Consider the following 21,742-nt stretch of genomic DNA (forward strand, 5'->3'; position numbering starts at 1 on the left):
GGACACAGGAGTGCCTAAGCCTTGTGAAGTCAGGTACCAGGGAACAGGTAAGAAAGAATTAACTGTGTGAGATGGACTTGGTATAAGAAACAGCTTATCAGGCTGGGCACGGTGGTTCACATCTGTAATCCCAGCATTTAGGGAAGCCGAGGTGAGAGGATCACTTGAACCCAGGAGTTTGAGACCAGCCTGGGCAACATAGTGAGACCCTGTCTCAAAAAATTAAAAAAAGGGCTGGGCACAGTGGCTCACGCCTGTAATCCCAGCACTTTGGGAGGCCGAGGAAGGCAGATCACGAGGTCAGGAGATTGAGACCATCCTGGCTAACATGGTGAAACCCCGTCTCTACTAAAAATACAAAATAATTACCCAGGCGTGATGGCGGACGCCTGTAGTCCCTGCTACTCGGGAGGCTGAGGCAGGAGAATGGCGTGAACCTGGGTATCGGTGAGCCGATATCGCACCACTGCACTCCAGCCTGGGCGACAGAGCGACACACCATCTCAAAAAAAAAAAAAAAAAGGAAAAAAGAAAAATAAAGATCAGGCACGGTGGCCCCCGCCTGTAATCCCAGCACTTTGGGGGGCCAAGGTTGGTGGATCACTTGAGGTCAGAAGCTTGTGACTAGCCTGACCAACATGGTGGAACCCCGTCTCCACTAAAAATACAAAATTAGCGGGGCGTGGTGGTCCACGCCCGTAATCCAGCTGCTTAGGTGGCTGAGGCAGGAAAATCGCTTGAACCCAGGAGGTGGAGGTTACAGCGAGCCGAGATTGCACCACTGCACTCCACCAAGGGCAACAGAGCGAGGCTCTGTCTCAAAAACAAATAACAAAAAAAGAAACAGCTTATCAGAGAGACAATAAGGGAGGGGTGAGGACCATGGTCTGGAAAGCACATGGCCCATTTAAAGAGGGCATCTCAAGTCAGGGTGATAATCTCTAAGATACACTGGAAATCTAGATGTTTCTGTAAACAAGAAAAAGGCAGTAGAGGGTGGGCACACAGATTCAGAGCTGTAAGTCCCAGCTCTGCCACCTCCTCACTTGACCCTCTCTTATCTGTCAACTGGGGGTGGTAACAGCGCTTACTTCACGGGGCTTGATTGTTAAGCAAGTTAACCTATTTGGGCTCCAAGAACAATGCCATGTGCAGAGTCAGGACTGAGTAAATATTTGCTAAAGCAATCTCTTAATATTTTTGACGCTGGCAACTTAAAACACATGGCGCCAAGGATGGACACGGATGTCCCGCTAGCCAGCTGTGGGACCCGGGTTTGCTCGCCCCAACAGAGTGGTTGAGGGTGGGAGCTTGGAGGTGGAAGCCCAGCTGAACGTGGGGGACTCAGGCCCCTGGTTCTACGTGGGGATCGTTGTATTATTAGGCTGGGGTCATTTTGAGGATGAGAGGGATAACAGCTCCTGCTCCTGCTGCAGAGAAGCCCCCAGGTGGGGGTCACAGCAAGTGCGGATGGAGCTCAGATTCTTCGGTTAACTGTCACCCTCTCCCCTCCCCCATCACACACACCAGGCCCTGCCAGGACAAGGCAGCTCCTGGAAGCTCCACCAGGACCCACGTCCACCAGGTGCCACAGCAGGCTGCTTCTCTCTCTCTGCCCACTGTGGACTCTCTGCACCGCTCCCTCCCAGCCATCTTCCCTGCCTCGCCTTGGTCTCTCTCTCTGTGTCTCCGTCACCTTCATACCTGTGCCATCTCTCTCACTGTCTATCTCTATCAACTCTTCTGTGTGTCCCCCTGGGGAAAGTGGGGGCGCCTCCTCCTGAGCCCCCTGCCCAAGTTCCCTGCTGGGATGGGAGCCACTTCACCCCACACACACTCCCTAAAGCCCCTCCAGGACTCCAGCCTGGCTGCAGACACCCATCCTGGACTTTGCCTGGCCCTCTAGGTTCTGCTGGGGGAAGTGACCTGAGAGGCCCCTGCTTGGGCTGTAGGTGGGGACAGGGCAGACTCCTGGGCAGGGAAGCCTCTCTGGATGGGGGTTGAAGCACCCTGGAGAAACGGCTCCCCACAGGCATCCTCGCCACACCCCTGGGACTACGGGCACTTAGGGTACACCAGAGGCATGAAGTGTGGAGGGGGTTGGCCAACAGCCAAGCTCAAATTGGGGTTCACATATGAGAGGTCAGTGTGGGCTCCTCTGAGCCCCAGTGACGCCCTTCTCCCCACCCACCTGGTGACAGGCATCTCGAACCCTCGGCCCCCATGGACCCCCTGAGGCGCTCCCCCTCTCCCTGCCTGTCCTCGCGGCCCTCCAGCCCCAGCACCCCACCCTGCGAGATGCTTGGTCCTGTGGGCATCGAGGCTGTGCTGGACCAGCTGAAGATTAAGGCTATGAAGATGGGGTTTGAGTTCAACATCATGGTGGTGGGTGAGTGAGAGGTGGGGCCCACAGCAGGACAGACCCACGGTGCTACACGTGCCTGGGCGTGTGATCTCACTTTTGGCAGCCTGTCGCCCCTCCCCGTCTGCTAAGTGGGCCTGGTAATAGCACCTCACAGGGATGTTGTCATTGAAAATCTGAGAAATGCTCAGTCATCAAAAGACAAAAATCTGCCTGGAGCGGTGGCTCCCACCTATAATCCAGGGTTTTGGGAGGCTGAGGCGGGTGGATCACTTGAGCTCAGGAGTTCGAGACTAGCAAAACCCCACGTCTACAAAAAGTACAAAAATGAGGTCGGGCGTGGTGGCTCAAGCCTGTAATCCCAGCACTTTGAAAGGCCAAGGCGGGAGGATCACTTGAGGTCAGGAGTTTGAGACCAGCCTGGCCAACATGGTGAAACCTCGTCTCTACTAAAAATACAAAAATTAGCGTGGTGGCAGGCTACTTAGGTGGTAGGTGTACTTAGGAGCTACTTAGGAGGCTGAGGCAGGAGAATCACTTGAACCTGGGAGGCGGAGGTTGTAGTGAGCCGAGATTGCTCCACTGCACTCCAGCCTGGGTGACAGAGTGAGACCCTGTCTCCAAAAATAAAAAAGTAAAGAGTTAGAGAAAAACTGCTTAAAATGCCCACGCTAACTGCTGTCATCCGGTTGCCACTCCCAGGGCAGAGTGGACTGGGCAAGTCCACGATGGTGAACACGCTGTTCAAGTCCAAAGTGTGGAAGTCAAACCCACCAGGCTTGGGGGTGCCCCCACCCCAGACGCTGCAGCTGCATTCAGTGACCCATGGTGAGTGAGCCCCTGCCCACCCCTCACCCCACCCTGCCGACCCCTCACCCCACCCTGCCGACCCCTCACCCCACCCTGCGCCACCCCATCCCATCAGGGTCCACGTCTCTGACTCTCTCCCTCCGCAGTCATCGAGGAGAAGGGTGTGAAGCTGAAGCTGACAGTGACGGACACGCCCGGCTTCGGGGACCAGATCAACAATGACAACTGGTGAGTTCTTTTTTTTTTTTTTAAGAGAGTTTCCCACTCTTGTCACTTCAGGCTGGAGTGCAACGCAGCGATCTTGGCTCACTGCAACCTCCGCCTCCTAGGTTCAGGGTGATCCTCCGCCTCACAGCCTTCCTCCGAACTAGCTGGGATTACAGGTGCCCGCCCACCACGCCCAGCTAATTTTTTGTATTTTAGTTGAGACGGGTTTCACCATGTTGGCCAGGCTGGTCTGGAACTCCTGACCTCAGATGATCCACTCTCCGCCTCAGCCCCCCAAAGTGCTGGGATTACAGGCGTGAGCCACACGACTTCTCCCCTCCTGTCCCTGCCCCTTCTCCTCTGACCTGGAAACACCCCAGACCTGGAACGGCCAGGCTGTGTGATCTTTTTTCTTTTTTCTTTTTGAGACAGAATCTCGCCTTGCCACCCAGGCCAGAGGCATTGGCACAACGCTCACTGCAACCTCTGCCTCCTGTCTGCTGATTTCCAGCTAAATGTTTTTTTGAGATCTGGAGTCTGTTTGTCGCTGCAGGCTGGAGTGCAGTGGCCAGATCTCAGCTCACTGCAAGCCCGGCCTCCGGGTTTACGCCATTCTTCCTGCCTCAGCCTCCTCGGCAGTTGGACCACAGGCTCGCCACCGCCTCTCCGCTAGTTTTCTGTATTTTAGTAGAGACGGGTTTCACCGTGCTAGGCTTTTGGTCTCATCTCCTGATCTTGTGATCCTACCAGTCTCTGCCTCCCAAGTGGCTGGGATTACAGGCTTGAGCCAACGTGACCCTTTTTTTTTTTTTTTTTTTTTTTTTTTTTTTTTTTTTTTAAGACAGAGTCTGGTTCTTGTTGCCCAGGCCAGAGTGCAGTGGCACAATTTCTGCTCACTGCAACCTCCACTTCCTGGAGTTCTAGTGATTCTCCTGCCTCAGCCTCCCAAGTAACTGGGATTACAGGCATCCTCCAACATGCTCGGCTACCTTTTTGTATTTATTTAGTAGAGACGGGGTTTCACCGTGTTGGCCAGGCTGGTCTCAAACTTCTGACCCCAGGTGATCCACCCACCTCGGCCTCCCAAAGTGCTGGAATTACAGGTGTAAACCACCATGCCCGGCCCAATTTTTGTAATTTTAGTAGAGACGGGGATTTCCCCATGTTGACCAGGCTGGTCTTGAGCTCCTGACCTCAGGTGATTCACTTGCCTCAGCCTCCCAAAGCGCTGGGATTACACGCATGAGCCACCGCACCCGGCCCTGGTTTCATTTTTATTTATTTAGAGACAGTGTCTCACTCTGTTTCCCAGGCTGGAGTGCAGTGGTGAGATCATGGCTCACTACAGCCTCGACCTCCCCGAGCTCAAGGACCCTCTTGCTTCAGCCTCCTGAGTAGCTGGGACCACAGGCACGTGCCACCCCACCCAGCTAATTTTTGTAGTTTTTGTAGAGTTGGCATTTCCCTATATTGCCCAGGCTAGCCTCGAAATCCTGGGCTCAAGCGATCCTCCTGCCTCTGCCTCCCAAAGTGCTGAGATTACAGGCATGAGCCATTGGGCCTGTCCTGACACCTGTTTTTAAAAGGATCTGAGACCGGGCGCGGTGGCTTATGCCTGTAATCCCAGCTCTTTGGGAGGCCGAGGTGGGTGGATCACGAGGTCAGGAGATTGAGACCATCCTGGCTAACACGGTGAAACCCCATCTCTACTAAAAATACAAAAAATTAGCCAGGAGTGGTGGCACGTGCCTGTAGTCCCAGCTACTCAGGAGGCTGAGGCAGGAGAATAGCATGAACCCGGGAGGTGGAGCTTGCAGTGAGCCGAGATCTGGCCACTGCACTCCAGCCTGGGCGACACAGCAAGACTCCGTCTCAAAAAAAAAAAAGGATCTGTTTGGCTACTTACAGTGTTGACAATACCCAAGAGGGGAAGGGACTCGAGGAGGAGGGAGACCCCTGCAACCATCAGGTGCGAGTCCTTCGTGGTTTGGGCCCAGCTGTGGCCCTTTAGCACAGTTAATGCTCACCCCTCCCTTACTTGCACCATAGGTGCTGCTGTTGTCTCCATTTTACAGACAGTGAAGCCGAGAATGGCAGGAGGTCTCTCTATGTCTCTCTGATGATGCAGGGAAGTGGGGGAAAGTAACAGGGTGACCCAGAGGTCCTGGGCAAACTGGGACGATTCATCATCCCACGGGAGGACCACCCAGAGGACACAGCGGAGAGGGGTGGGGCTCTCTGGGCACAGCACAGTTCTGAGGGGAGGGTCCACCTCCCGCCTCAGCTGGGACCCCATCCTGGGCTACATCAACGAGCAATACGAGCGGTACCTGCAGGAGGAGATCCTCATCACCCGCCAGCGCCATATCCCAGACACCCGGGTGCACTGCTGCGTGTACTTTGTACCACCCACTGGGCACTGGTGAGGGGGCTGCACCTGCAAGGCAAGGACCACCTGCATGGGGCAGGGAGGAGGAGAAGGGGTCCCCGACGTGGGCTGCTGGCTGCCCCCACCCCCCTGCCCTGCTGCTGTCATTCATACACTCACCACCACCACCACTTCCATCACTGCCCTTCTCCGGCAGCCTGCGGCCCCTGGACATTGAGTTCCTGCAGCGGCTGTGCCGGACTGTGAACGTGGTGCCCGTGATTGCCCGGGCCGACAGCCTGACCATGGAGGAGCGAGAGGCCTTTAGGCGCAGGGTGATCTGGGTGCCTGGGGCAGGGCTGGGGTCAGCGGGACAGAGGGCAGAGTGGGCAGGATGGGCTGAGGTCACCTGTGCGGGATCTCCAGATCCAGCAGAACCTGAGGACCCACTGCATCGACGTCTACCCCCAGATGTGCTTTGACGAGGACATCAATGACAGAATCCTCAACAGCAAGTTACGGGTGAGAGGCTGTGGGGCGGGAGGCGGGTGAGGTGATTTCCTTCCCACACATCCTTTCCACCCAAAGATTCATCTTTCTCTGCGTCTCAGGGAAACGTGCACATATTCCTAGCAGATATGACTGTCCACGCATCCACAAGCTCAAAGTGAGCAAGAAATAACAGCTTACACTAACAACCCACAGAATCAGAGAAAATGTCTACGAATCACATACCCAACAAGGGGCTTGTATCCTGAATATATAAAGAACACTGGGCCGGGCGCAGTGGCTCATGCCTGTCATCTCAGAACTTTGGGAGGCCAAGGCAGGTGGATCGCTGGAGGTCAGGAGTTGGAGACCAGCCTGGCCAACATGGTGAAACCCCATCTCTGCCAAAAATACAAAAAATTATCTGAGTGTGGTGGTGCACGCCTTTAGTCCCAGCTACTCAGGAGGCTGAAGCAGGAGAATTGCTTGAACCTGGGAGGCAGAGGTTGCAGTGAGTGAGCCAAGATTGCGCCACTGCACTCCAGCCTGGGTGACAGAGTGACACTCCGTCTCAAACAAACAAACAGACAACAACAACAACAACAAAACTCTTACAGCTCAACAATAAAAGAGGCCCCAGTGTGGTGGCAATCCCAGCACTTTGGGAGGCCAAGGCGAGAGGATTCCTTGAGCCTAGGAGTTCGAGACCAGCTTGAGCAACATGGCAAAACCCCATCTCAACAAAAAAACACAAAAATTATCTTGGCATGGTGGCATGTGCCTGTAGTCCCAGCTACAGGTGGGAGGATCACTTGAGCCCAGGAAGTGGAGGCTGCAGTAAGATGTGATCACACCACTGTGCTCCAGCCTGGGTGACACAGTGAGAACCAGGTTTAAAAAAAAAAAAAGGCAATAAAATATAACTCAAGGTGGGGTGTGGTGGCGCACACCTGTAATCCCAGCACTTTGGAAGGCCGAGGCTGTTGGATCACCTGAGGTTGGGAGTTTGAGACCAGCCTGACCAACATGAAGAAACCCTGTCTCTACTATAAATACAAAAAAATTAGCTGGGCATAGTGGCACATGCCTGTAATTCCAGCTACTCAAGAGGCTGAGGCAGGAGAAAGGCTTGAATCCAGGAGGTGGAGGTTGCAGTGAGCTGACATGGTGCCATTGCACTCCAGCCTGGGCAAGAAGAGTGAAACTCTGTCTCAAAAAAAAAAAAAAAGCATTGGCCTGGCGTGGTGGCTCACACCTGTAATCCCTGCACTTTGGGAGGCTGAGGCGGGTGGATCACCTGAGGTCAGGAGTTTGAGACCAGCCTGGCCAACATAACGAAACCACATCTCTACTAAAAGTACAAAAAATTAGGCCCGGCGCGGTGGCTCATGCCTGTAATCCCAGCACTTTGGGAGGCCGAGGCAGGTGGATCACAAGGTAAGGAGATCAAGACCATCCTGGCCAACACGGTGAAACCCCGTCTCTACTAAAAATACAAAAAATTAGCCGGGCGTGGTGGCCGGCGCCTGTAGTCCCAGCTACTCGGGAGGCTGAGGCAGGAGAATGGCCTGGGAGATGGAGCTTGCAGTGAGCTGAGATGGCGCCACTGCACTCCAGCCTGGGCGACAGAGAGAGAGTCCGTCTCAAAAAAAAAAAAAAAAAATTAGCCAGGCGTGGTGGTGGGTTCCTGTAAGCCTAGCTACTCAGAAGGCTGAGGCAGGAGAATTCCTCCTGAGGCGGGAGGATTCCTTGAGCCTAGGAGTTCGAGACCAGCTTGGGCAACATGGCAAAACCCCATCTCAACAAAAAAACACAAAGCTGGAGGTGGAGGTTACAGTGAGCCGAGATCGCACCACTGCACACCCCAGCCTGGGCAACAAGAGCAAAACTCCGGCTTAAAACAATAACAACAGGCCGGGCGCGGTGGCTCAAGCCTGTAATCCTAGCACTTTGGGAGGCCGAGACGGGCGGATCACGAGGTCAGGAGATCGAGACCATCCTAGCTAACACGGTGAAACCCCGTCTCTACTAAAAAATACAAAAAAAAAAAAAAAAACTAGCCGGGCGAGGTGGCGGGCGCCTGTAGTCCCAGCTACTCGGGAGGCTGAGACAGGAGAATGGCGTAAACCTGGGAGGCGGAGCTTGCAGTGAGCTGAGATCTGGCCACTGCACTCTAGCCTGGGCTACAAAGCGAGACTCCGTCTAAAAAAAAAAAACAAAACAAAACAAAACAAAAACAATAACAACAACAACAACAACAAAAGGTGCCGTGGAAGATGTGGAGGAACTGAAAGTCTCACCTACTGCTGGAGGGAAAGGAAAATGGCTCAGCCACTTTGGAAAACAGTCTGGTGGTTCCTCAAATGCTTACACATCCAGTTACTATATGACCCAGCAACTGAACTCCTACGTGTATACCCAAAACAAACAAAAATGTACACTCACAGAAAAATGTGTACATGAATGTTCACAGTAGCATTACTTATTTTAGCCTAAAAGTGGAATCAACCCAAATATGCATCAACAGATGAGTGGGGAAACGCAATGTGGCCTATCCCCTACCATGGACTAGCCCTTACCCATGAAAAGGAATGAAGTTCACCCTTTAAAAGTGTACAGTTCAAGGCTGGGCACGGTGGCTCATGCCTGTAATAATCCTAGCACTTTGGGAGGCTGAGGCGGGCGGATCACTTGCCGCCAGGGGTTTGAGACCAGCCTGGCCAACAGGGCGAAACTGTCTCTACTAAAAACGCAAAACTAGCCAGGTGTGTGGTGGCACGCACCTGTAATCCCAGCTACTTGGGAGGCTGAGGCAGGAGAATTGCTTGAACCTGGGAGGTGAAGGTTGCACTGAGCAGAGATTGCGACACTGCACTCCAGCCTGGGCAACGGAGTGAGACCCTGTCTCAAAAAAAAAATAAAAGAAAGAAAGAAAAAGAAATGAAGCACTGTCACCTGCCTGCTACAGCACAGGGGAACTTTGTAAATATGTTTCTCAGACAAAAAGAATTCAGATACAAAAGGTCATGTATTATGGGATTCCATTTATATGAAATGTCCAGAACAGGCGTAGGCAAATCTATAGAGACAGAAAGTAGATTAGTGATAGTCAGGGGCTGTGGGGAAGGGAGAAATGGGGAGTGATTGCTAAAAGGTATGGGGTTTTTTTGGGGGATGTGATGAAAAGGTTGTGAAATTAGATTGTGATGATGGTTGCATAACCCTGGTCAAATACTAAAAACCACTGTACTGTACAATAGTTTTTTTTATTATTATTCTGAGATGTAGTTTTGCTCTGTCACCCAGGCTGGAGTACAGTGTCACGATCTCAGCTCACTGCAACCTCCACCTCCTGGGTTCAAGGGATTCTTCTGCCTCAGCCTCCTGAGTAGCTGGGACTACAGGCGCACACCACCATGCTTGGCTATTTTTTATTTTATTTTATTTTGTATTTTTAGTAGAGACGGGGGTTTTACCATGTTGGCCAGGATGATCTCCATCTCCTGACCTTGTGATTCACCCATCTCGGCCTCCCAAAGTGCTGGGATTATAGGTGTGAGCCACCATGCCTGGCCGAGACAGGGTCTTGTTCTGTGACCCAGGCTGAAGTGCAGTGGCATAATCTCGGCTCACAGTGACCTCTGCCTCCTGGGTTCAGGTGATTCTCCCACCTCAGCCTCCTGAATAGCTGGGATTACGGACATGTGCCATCACACCCGGCTAATTTTTTATTTTTAGTAGAGACGGGTTTCACCATGTTGACCAGGCTGGTCTCGAACTCCTGACCTCAGGTGATCTGCCTGCTTCGGCCTCCCAAAATGCTGGGATTACAGGTGTGAGCCACCATGCCCAATGTTGTCAATATCAACATTATTCCCCATCACAGATGAACTCATAAGTTAAAACAAACCCATATATGTCACTTAGGAGTTTGCAAGTTTGAATTTCTGCTTCTGGCCATGAGCAAGTAAACAACTGGAGTTTACAGTAGGGTTCAACAACCTTTTCTGAAAAGGGCCAGGTAGTACATGTTTTAGACTTTGTGGTCCGTAGGCTCTCTATTGCGATGATTCAACTCTGATGTCCTGGTTGAAAAGCAGCCATAGACAAGAGTGACTCACAGGCTTGACTGCGTGCCAATAAAACTTTATATATAACAAATCAGGGCTGGGTGTGGTGGCTCCCTCCTGTAATCCCAGCACTTTGGGAGGCCGAGACGGGCGGATCACGAGGTCAGGAGATCGAGACCATCCTGGCTAACACGGTGAAACCCCGTCCCTATTAAGAAATACAAAAAACTAGCCGGGCGAGGTGGCGGGCGCCTGTAGTCCCAGCTACTCGGGAGGCTGAGGCAGGAGAATGGCGTGAACCCGGGAGGCAGAGCTTGCAGTGAGCTGAGATCCGGCCACTGCACTCCAGCCTGGGCGACAGAGCGAGACTCCGTCTCAAAAAAAAAAAACAAATCAGGCGGGCTGGGTGTGGTGGCTCCCTCCTGTAATCCCAGCACTTTGGAAGGCAGAGGGAGGATCACTTGAGTCCAGGAGTTAGAGACAAGCCTGGGCAACACAGAGAACTCATCTCTACTAAAAATGTTTAAAAAGTAGCCAGGCATGGTGGTGCACACCTATGGTCCTCACTCTTCAGGGGACTGAGGCGGGGGGTATCACTTGAGCCCAGGAGGTCAAGGCTGCAGTGAGCTATGATTACGCTCAGCTGATTTTTTAGTTTTCACAGAGATGGGGTTTCACCATGTTGCCCAGGCTGGTCTCAAACTCCTGGGGCTCAAGCGATCCTCCCACCTCCCACCTAAAGTGCTGAAATTACAGGCAAGAGCTACCTCACCTGGCCAGAGGCACCGATTAGACTTTATGTCTTTGAACTTGGGAATTCTGTTCACTTTCTACCATGTTCCCTCCCCGAAAAGGACAGGGCTCCTCTCTCCTGCCTGGGTGCCTTGACTTCTCTTCTCCCCAGTGAAGTCAATCCTCCCGTCTCCATCTCTCCTCCTCTCCCAGGACCGAATCCCTTTTGCTGTGGTAGGGGCTGACCAAGAGCACCTGGTGAACGGGAGGTGTGTCCTGGGCCGGAAGACCAAGTGGGGCATCATTGAAGGTCGGTGCAGGGCCCCTGGGTAGGATGCTGGTGGGGACAGGTTGGAAGCCAGAGCAGCCCTGTGCCTTAGACATCCTTAGCACCCACCACAGGGCACAGAAAAGTGAAGCCCATTGGACAAAGAGGCCTGGGGAATGGTCCCTCTTTCCAGCTGGGAGGCTGCGGGCAAGTTTCCGGACGCTCTGGGCCTCAGTTTCCTCACAGTAAAGTGGGCATCACAGTGGCATCAACTTCCTAGGGTGCTGGAGCCGAGAGAACCACCATTTGGCACCATGCCCAATACCCAAGGCTGCCCCAGTGGCTGGCCGGAAATTACGATGGGTCTACTGTGTATTGGGCACCGCTACGTGCAGTTACCATGGTGCATGGTAAAGGGAGGACTGACAGGGTCCCTGTCTCTATAGAGCTGACGGGACAAGGACAGGTGGGGGAGGCACAGTGAAGGCGATTGTGGGGGGAGGGAGGGGAGACCGCCTTAGGGAGGGAGGGAAAGTGAGACACGAGGGCCCGCCAGGACGCAGCCCCTGATGTATTATTATAATTATTAGAAATATTCTACACTCTCTCTGTATTTATTTTTGAGACAGAGTCTTGCTCTGTCACCCAGGCTGGAGTGCAGTAGAGCGATCTTGGCTCACTGCAACTTCCGCCTCTCAGGTTCAAGCGATTCTCCTGCCTCAGCCTCCCAAGTAGCTGTGACTACAGATTATGCCATCACACCTGGCTAATTTTTGTATTTAGTAGAGACGGGATTTCACTATGTTGTTCAGGCTGGTCTCAAACTCCTGACCTCAGGTGATCCACCCACCTCGGCCTCCCAAAGTGCTGGGATTATAGGCGAGAGCCACCACACCCGGCTAGAAATATACTATACTATTACCTATGATGTAGCATACAGGTATTCCATGCTATCTGCAGGGGGTGGTTCCAGGACCCCCAGGGATACCAAAGTCGGCAGATGCTCAAGTCCCACAGTGGGCACCCATGGATACAGAGGCCGACTGTTCATATAATACAATAAGTGATCTGTGGATTCATTCATTCTACAGCTACTTGTAGGAGCCGCCTGTACCAGGCACTGGGGACACAACAGTGGATGAATTAATGAATGAATGAACCAACAAAGGGAAGGCAGGATAGGATAAAGAGAAATGTGGGAAAAGGGCTAAGGGAAATGGTGTCAGGTGGTGCATACAGTAGGCGCTTACTGATTGTTCACTAAGCAGAGCCCATACTGAGTCCCATATCTTGCAGTGGAGAACATGGCACACTGTGAATTTCCTCTCCTGAGAGACCTGCTCATCCGGTGAGGGTGTGGGGAGCCCAGGGCTAGGGGGCTGGCGAGGGGCCCTGGGGACACCACCATCGGGCTGACCATCACCGGTCCCCCAGCTCCCACCTCCAAGACCTGAAGGACATAACCCACAATGTCCACTATGAGAACTACCTGTCATCAGACTCAATGAAAGCCACCTGCTGCCCCGCGGGCCTGGCTGGGTGAACCTGGCCCCCAGCCTCCTGGGACAGTCGACTCACACCCCTCGCCCTCAAGGTCTGCAGGAAGCCCATGACGATTCTGGACATGAGTTCTGACCTCACCGCTGATCCCACGGCTGCCAGTCGGTCCCCAGCAGTTCTCAACACACATCTGTGTACCAGATCATCTATTACATGTGGGCCTTGCTTTTTAGGAAAAGCTGTGCTTTGAAAACAAAAGGCATTTTGTAAATGACTTCTTTGAGTTATCCACAAATAAAAAGACTGGGTCTCACTCTGTTGTCCAGGCTGGAGTACAGTAGCATGATCATGACTTACTGCAGCCTCAAATTCCTGGGCTCAAGCGATCCTCCTGCCTCAGCCTCTCAAGTAACCAAGACTACAGGCATGACACCACCTTGGTGGGCTGATTTTGACAATTTTTTTGTAGAGATAAGGCCTTGCTAGGTTGTTCAGGCTAGTCTTTGACCTCAGGCAACCCTCCCGCCTCAGCCTCCCAAAACACTGGGATTACCACTGCTACCAACCAAGTATGTTTTTGTGGTCGTTGTTGTTTCTGAGACGGAGTTGTTTTTTTTGTTTTTGTTTTTGAGATGGAGTTTTGCTCTTGTTGCCCAGGCTGGAGGGCAATGGTGAGATCTCAGCTCACTGCAACCTCCGCCTCCTGGGTTGAAGTCATCTCTGCCTCACAGTAATCCCAGGTAGCTGGGGACTACAGGCTTACGCCACCACACCTGCCACTTTGTATTTTTAGTAGAGATGGGGTTTCACCATGCTGACCAGGCTGGTCTCGAATTGACCTCAAGTGATCCACCTGCCTTGGCCTCCCAAAATGCTGGGATTACAGGCATGAGCCACGGCACCCAGCCTCTGAGATGGAGTTTCACTCTGTCGCACCGGCTGAAATGCAGTGACGTGATCTGGGCTCACTGCAACCTCTGCCTCCCGGGTTTAAGAAATTCTCATGCCTCGGCCTCCCAAGTAGCTGAGATTACAGGTGCCCACCACCAGGCCCAGCTAATTTTGTGTTTTTAGTGGAGACAGGATTTCACCCTGTTGGCCAGGCTAGTCTCGAATTCCTGACCTCAAGTGATCCATCTGCCTCAGCTTCCCAAAGTGCTGGGATTACAGGCAAGAGCCACAGCACCCAGCCTTCTTTTTGAAGTAATAATGTGAGACCCAAGGCCCTAGGAATCTTGAAGGCCTGGGAAGGCATGTCTTGGACAACCAGCCCCCCTCTGCCCCAGAGCCAGACCCAAGTTACAAATTCAGCTCTCCCATCTGTCCCAGCCCCTTACTCCTGGCCCGGGGCTAGGCCCACAGGCAAAGAACACTTCCAAAATCCCCATCATTGTGGCCTGATCTCTGGCTGTCTTACCTGATCTCTGTGTTCCACCATCCCCCACCTTCCTCATTACCCTGCCCCAGGGGCCAGCATGGCCAGCAAACAGCTCCCACTGTGGAGCCTGGCAGTGCCAGTGTGAAAATCCCAGCAGGCAAGTCAGTTACTTATGCTTCCCTTGCTTCACTTTCCTCATCTATAAAATGGGGATCATGGTACCAAGCACATAACACAGCTGTTCAGACAAAATGAAATACTCCCTAGGATGGGCCGACCACAACCTGGAGAAATGGCATGAAAACGGAGGCTACATGATGAAGATCGAGCAGCGGTCCAGGGTGGAGGACCTACTACAGAATGTGTGAGCTCCACCTCCCAGGGACTCTCCAGAAAGCTAGAAAATAGGCGGGGCGCGGTGCTCATGCCTGAAATCCCAGCACTTTGGGAGGTGGAGGCAGGCAGATCACCTGAAGTTAGGAGTTCGAGACCAGCCTGGCCAACATGGTGAAAACCCCTGCTCTCCTGGCTAAATAGCTACAAAATTAGCCGGCATGGCAGCTGTAATCCCAGCTACTCAGGAGGCCGAGGCAGAAGAATCTCTTGAACTCGGGAGGTAGAGGTTGCAGTGAGCCAAGATCGCACATTGCCCCATTGCACTTCAGCCTGGGTGACAAAGCGAGACTCCATCTCAAAAAAAAAAAAGCTGAAAATAAATGGATTTCACAGAATCCCACACCATGGGGCCAAAGCTAAGTTACTTTGGTAATAAAAGAAAGAGCTACCCCTATAATCTAGGAAGCTGGGTGCAAGGTGAGCCTTCAACAATGACAGGTTGGCGCTGTGGTTCGTTTGGAGTCCTGAAAGACTTGGGGAGGCCGAGAGGGTGGGATCACGAGGTCAGGAGATCGAGACCATCCTGAAGGAACAGGAAACCCCCGCCTCTACTGGGGCAAAATCACAAAAACTAGCCGGGCTTAGGTGGCTACCAGTCCCAGCTACTCGGGAGGCTGAGGAGAATGGCGCGGATCCCGGAGGCGGAGCTTGCAGTGAGCTGAGATCCAGCCACCGCACTCCAGCCTGGGCGATAGCGAGACTCAGCGTCTCAAAAAAAAAATGAAAAACAAAAAAAAAAAACAAAAAAAACAGGAAATGACAACAGCCAGTAGCAGTTTGTTCCAACTAAAAATCACCTCCTCCCTGAAGCCCTCCTTGCCCCAGGCAACCCATTCACTGCCCCCTCTGAGTGTGTGTCACCTGATTTGTTTCCTGGTCCCCCATTAGGTCGGAAACTTGGTGAGGGCAGAGATATGTCAGTTTCATCCCTGCATCCAGTGCACAGCAGGTGGTAAGAACACGGCTGCTGACTGAACAGAACAGACCCCGTATTGCCTGCCCTATAGCCATCTGCTGGTTGAATTCACAAACTAGCTTCTCCACCCACACCCCAGGGTGACTCCAGGACTGGGGAGCTTCCAGAGCCCGTGGGCATGCAAACCACCCACTATCAACATCTGAGTTGGCTGAGACACTGGGTCTGCATCATGTTAACATCCCAGGTTTAAGATTAGCCCTGGGCAATATGGAAACATCTACAGGCCTTTCAAAAGCACACACCCTTTGGCTCAGCAGTTGCATTTCTAGGAATGCATCTCACCGATAGACCAGGTTTCTCAGCCTCTGCACCACCCGCACTTGTGCTACATGATGATTCTTCTTCTTCTTCTTCCTCCTCCTCCTCCTCTTCCTCTTCCTCCTTCTTCTCCTTCTTTTTTTTGAGACAGGGTCTTGCCGACTGCCCAGGTTAAAATGCCTGAACCATATGTCTACCACCCTCAACGCCTCAGGCCCAAGTGATCCCTCCTACCTCAGCTCTCTGAGTAGCTGGGACTACAGGCACATGCCACCACACCCAGCAAATTTTTTGAGACAGAGTTTCAATCTTGTCACCCAGGCTGGCTGGAACGCAGTGGCACAATCTCGGCTCACTGCAACCTCTGCCTCCCGGGTTCAAGGGATTCTCCTGTCTCAGCCTCCCGAGTAGCTGGGATTATAGGCTTGTGCCACACTGGGCTAATTTTTGTATTTTTAGTAGAGACGGGGTTTCACCATGTTGACTAGGCTGGTCTTGAACTCCTGACCTCAGGAGATCCACCCACCTCGGCCTCCCAGTTAGATTACGTAAGGCGTGAGCCACCACTACCTATTTAAGATTATTTATTAAAACATTTGCTAGGTTTTAATACTTCATGAATACAAATTCACAATAATGGTTTTTGTTGTTGTTTTTAAAAAGCACATTGATGGCTGGGCGCGGTGGCTCACACCTGTAATTCCAGCACTTTGGGAGGCCAAGGAGGGTGGATCACCTGAGATCAGGAGTTCAAGACCAGTCTGGCCAACATGGTGAAGCTCCATCTCTACTGAAAATAGCAAAATTAGCTTGGTGTGGTTGTGTGTGCCTGTAGTCTCACCTACTCAGGAGGCTGAGGCAGGAGAATCGCTTGAACCCAGGAGGCGGAGGTTGCAGTGAGCCAAGATTGCGCCACTGCACTCCAGCCTGGGCAACAGAGTGAGACTGTCTCAAAAAATAAATAAATAAATAAATAAATAAATAAATAAATAAACAATAAAAATTAAAAATAAATAAAAAGCACATTAAAACTTGCAGTTTTTGCCCCCTGAACCTTGCCCCCATCACATCCCTCTTCAACTCTTGCCCCATCACCATCCTGAATTTGGTGTTTATCCAAGTCCCAAGCATTTTTTTCAACTGCATACATATCTCTAAATCATATGTAGAATTGTTCTGCATTTTCAAAATTTATGAAAATGGTATCATATTGCCACTTGCTTTTTTTTTGCTTGGCATAGCCTCTGAGATTTATCCATCATTCTCCTGTTGCCTAACATTTAGACTGTTTTCGGTTTTGCCATTACAAACAACACTGCCCTGAACACAGAGGTTGTCTTTATTACTAGCAAAATTAGGATATATTAAGCCTATATGTGCCGGACATTCTGTTCTGACTCTTAATCATAATGGTGCCTATTGCAGGAGATGCTACCATCCCCATTTTACAAAGGAGTTATCCTTGTCTCCCTCTTCCCCCTGAAGCTAATCAACCACCAAGCACTGTTGAATGTGCCCCAGGAATCTTGATCAGATCCTCGTCAGTGACTACCATCATCACTAGTTACCCCAACTCCGGACCACTCCAGGAGCTTCCAGCTAGTCTCACTGCTCCTCTCCAGTCTTTCTGAGATCTGTACTCCACAAAGCTTCTTATCTGATCACGATGCTATCCTACTTAAAACCCCAAACTCTATTGACTCCTAGGATAAAATCCTTAATCCTCACCAGAGTCTCCAAGTATGATCAGGCCTTGCCCATCCCTCCAGTTACATCTCCCAATCTCTGGTCTCCTTTCTGTCCCTCAAATGCACCCTGTTCTCTCCGGCCTCAGGACCTTTGCACCTGCCATTCCTTCTGTCTAGAATCCTTCCCCCAGTTCCCCAGGTTAACTGTAGGCTGCTCAACTGTCATTTCCACCCTGAAGGTATCAGGTTCCCTGTTTTAGTAACCCTTGGTAACATTTGGCAAAGATGTAATTAAACAATTCTTCGTGCAATTTTGTCCACTGTATGCCCCTCATGATAGAATGCAAGCTCCATGAAAGCAGGCACCTGCCACCACTCTGTCACGCGAGCGCCTAGTTAAGAAGGTAGATGGGAGGACTCAACGTGCAGCCTTTATGCATTTATTATGCCTGGATGAATGGTCTTAAATGAGTTACAACTATGAGGGTTAATGTCCCCCATTAACAGATATGGAAACTGAGGCTCAGGGCGCGCAACGGAGTCGCCCGCGGTCTCGACGACAAGGACGCTGCCACCGGGAGACTGCAGCCCCTTCCTCCGAGCCCCTGGCAGTGCCGCTACTTGACGAGAACCTCCAGGCCACCAACCCACCTCCTCTAGAGCTCCCAGGAATCTACCACCAGGGAGGGCGCAGGGCGCTCTGGGAAATGTAGTCCCGCCAGCTCCCTGAATCCGGCGTCCTCAACTTTCGTTTCCGGCAGGCTCAGTCCTAGCAGATGCTTTGGGAAAGAAGCGCGAGATTCCGGGAGTAGATCCGGGATGCGAGGCGGGGCGCGCATGGGGGGCGGGGCTTGTACGGGGCGGGGCGTACGATGAGTGTACGCCTACTGTGCACGCTGCGTTGCTGCTCACCCGAACTGGGCACTAGGACGCTTTCCCGGGCACCCCAGGCAGAGGGAAACTGCGCATCGTGTTCAACCAAAGAGGAAAAACAGCGAGAATCCAGTATAGGAGACCGGCCTTAGGATGCCCGAGTTAGGATTAGGGGCCAGAGTACATTAACCTGGTAGTTAGGAGCTGAAGTTCTGGAATCAAAGATTTGGGGTCAGGCCGGGCGCGGTGGCTGATGCTTGTAATCCTAGCACTTTGGGAGGCCGAGGCGGGCGGATCACGAGGTCAGGAGATTGAGACCATCCTGGCTAACAGGTGAAACCCTGTCTCCACTAAAAATACAAAAAATTAAGCGGGCGTGCTGGCGGGCACCTGTAGTCCCAGCTGATTGGGAGGCTGAGGCAGGAGAACGGCGTGAACCTGGGAGGCGGAGCCTGCAGTGAGCCGAAATCGCGCCACTGCAGCCCAGTCTGGGCGACAGAGCGAGACTCCGTCTCAAAAAAAAAAAAAAAAAAAAAAAGATTTGACTTCCAATCCCATTTCTGTACTTCCTGTTTGACCTTCGCTGAGGGGTTCAATACTTAAAATTCTCAGAGCTTCAGGGTTTTGTTTTGCTCTGTTGAACCGGTACGGCTAGTTATAGTACCTCTATTACTAAATGGGGAAGAAACGAAATACAAATGTGTATTGCTTGGTGCTCAAGAACTGATGCGGCCGGGATCGGTGGCTCACTCCTGTAATCTCAGCACTTTGGGAGGCCGACGTGGGTGGATTGCTTGAGGCCAGGAGTTCGAGACCAGCCTAGGCAACACGGCAAAACCCCATCTCTACTGAAAATACAAAAATTAACCGAACCTGGTGGTGTGTGCCTGTAATCCCAACTATTCGGGAGGTTAGGTAGGAGAACTGCTTAAAACTAGGATGCGGAGGTTGCAGTGAGCCAAGATCGAGCCACTGCACTCCAGCCTGGGCGACACAGTGAGAACCTGTCCTCAAAAAAAAAAAAAAAAAAAAAAAAAAAAAAGGCCGGGCGCGGTGGCTCAAGCCTGTAATCCCAGCACTTTGGGAGGCCGAGACGGGCCTCCCAAAGACGAGGTCAGGAGATCAAGACCATCCTGGCTAACATGGTGAAACCCCGTCTCTACTAAAAAATACAAAAAATTAGCCGGGGGACGTGGCGGGCGCCTGTAGTTCCAGCTACTCGGGAGGCTGAGGCAGGAGAATGGCGTAAACCCGGGAGGCAGAGCTTGCAGTGAGCTGAGATCGGGCCACTGCACTCCAGCCTGGGCGGCAGAGTGAGACTCCGTCTCAAAAAAAAAAAAAATAAATAAATAAATAAATAAATACAAGAACTGATACCTGGCTGGGCACACCTGTAATCCTGACACTTTGGGAAGCTAAGGCGGGAAGTTGCTTGGGCCCAGGAGTTTTAGACCAGCCTAGGCACCATGGTGGGACTTCATCTCCAACAAAAAAATAAAAAATAAATTGATGCCCATTATTATGTTGTCAGAAAGAAGTAGGCAGAACAAGGGATGTTTGGGGTTAGGCATTGTTGGGGGCCCTCCTGGGGGAGTGTGGGCACAAACACTTGGCATCTCTTCCAGTTTTATCTTGAACAACTTCTGCCTTTATTTATTTATTTTTTGAGGCGGAGTTTCACTCTTGTTGGCCAGGCTGGAGTGCAATGGCCCGATCTCGGCTCACTGCAACCTCCACCTCCCAGGTTCAGGCAATTCTGCCTCAGCCTCCTGAGTAGCTAGGATTACAGGCATGTACCACCACGCCCAGCTAATTTTGTATTTTTAGTAGAGACGGGGGTTTCTCCACGTTGGTCAGGCTGGACTCGAACTCCCGACCTCAGGCGATCCGCCCGCCTCAGCCTCCTAAAGTGCTGGGATTACAGGCGTGAGTCACCACGCCCGGCCTATTTATTTATTGTATTTTTTGACACAGAGTCTCCCTCTGTTGCCCAGGATAGATGCAGTGGCACGATCTCGGCTCATTGCAACCTCCGCTTCCCGGGTTCAAGCGATTCTCCTGCCTCAGCCTTATGAGTAGCTGGGATGACAGGGGCCTAGCACCACACAGGCTAATTTTTTGTAGAATCGGGGTTTCACCACGTTGGTCAGGTGCAGTGGCTCATACATGTGATCCCAGCAGTTTGGGAGGCCAAGGCAGGCGGATCACTTGAGCTCAGGAGTTCGAGACCAGCCTGACCAACATGGCAAAACCCCTTTTCTACAAAAAATGCAAAAATTAGCCAGGTGGGCCGGACACGGAGGCTCATGCCTGTAATCCCAGCACTTTGGGAGGCCAAGGCAGGTGGATCACCTGAGGTCAGGAGTTCAAGACCAGCCTGGCCAATATGGTGAAACCCTGTCTCTACTAAAAATACAAAAATTAGCTGGGCATGGTAGCAGGTGTCCGTAATCCCAGCTACTTGGGAGACTGAGGCAGGAGAATCGCTTGAACCTGGGAAGTGGAGGTTGCAGTGAGCCGAGACAGCGCCATTGTACTCCAGCCTGGGCAACAAGAGCAAAACTCTGTCTCAAGAAAAAAGGAAAGGAAGAAAGAGACAGAGGGAAGGAAGGAAGGGAGGGAGGGAGGGAGGGAGGAGAAAGAAGGAAAGAAAGGAAGGAAGGAAAGAAGGAAGGAAGGAAGGAAGGGAAAGGAAAGAAGGAAGGCCGGCCAGGCGCGGTGGCTCACGCCTGTAATCCCAGCACTTTGGGAGGCTGAGGCGGGTGGATCATGAGGTCAGGAGTTCGAGCGAGACCAGCCTAACCAATATGATGAAACCCCATCTCTACTAAAAATACAAAAATTAGCCGAGTGTGGTGGTGTGCGCCTGTAATCCTAGCTACTCAGGAGGCTGAGGCAGGAGAATTGCTTGGAGCCGGGAGACGGAGGTTGCAGTGAGCTGAGGTCACCCCATTGCATTCCAGCCTGGGCAACAGAGCAAGAGCGAGACTCCGTCTCAAAAAAAAAAAAAAAAAAAGAAAAGAAGGAAGGAAGGAAAATGAAAGAAGCAAAGAAAGAAAGATCGCTTCTTCTGAATTTGAGCCTCAGTGCTTAGCAGCCTGGGCTGAGACACAGGCTCGCCTCTACAAGGCAGATTGCCTCAAGCGAACCTCCTGCCTTGGCCTCCCAGAGTGCTGGGATTACATGCGTGAGCCACCGTGCCCGGACGACTTCGCTGACTTTAAAGATGGAGGAGGCGGCCTTTACTGTGAACTTTTTCAGGCCAGAGGACAGCGGGTGTGGAAAAGTGACTGAGAGAGTGGCCCAGAAACTGCAGAGTCGCCGCACGCTCTCGCGGTCACCGAGGTGCTGGACTACGTTTCCC

The 21,742-nt window shown here is 52.1% G+C and overlaps 1 protein-coding gene across 1 annotated transcript; it reads left to right on the plus strand.

The window, feature by feature from the left end:
• Nucleotides 1-1,471: 1,471 nt before the first annotated feature.
• On the plus strand, nucleotides 1,472-12,941 carry SEPTIN12 (septin 12). The gene is given in 11 exon segments (XM_003916494.4): nucleotides 1,472-1,585; nucleotides 2,202-2,389; nucleotides 3,065-3,190; nucleotides 3,319-3,400; nucleotides 5,664-5,801; nucleotides 5,965-6,082; nucleotides 6,174-6,269; nucleotides 11,252-11,348; nucleotides 12,603-12,654; nucleotides 12,741-12,793; nucleotides 12,796-12,941. Coding segments are annotated over 10 exon segments (1,074 nt in total). The 5' UTR covers nucleotides 1,472-1,585; nucleotides 2,202-2,223.
• The last annotated feature ends 8,801 nt before the right edge of the window (nucleotides 12,942-21,742 follow it).

The sequence above is a fragment of the Papio anubis genome, chromosome 18 (genome assembly GCF_008728515.1).
Source record: "Papio anubis isolate 15944 chromosome 18, Panubis1.0, whole genome shotgun sequence".
Taxonomy (NCBI): domain Eukaryota; kingdom Metazoa; phylum Chordata; class Mammalia; order Primates; family Cercopithecidae; genus Papio; species Papio anubis.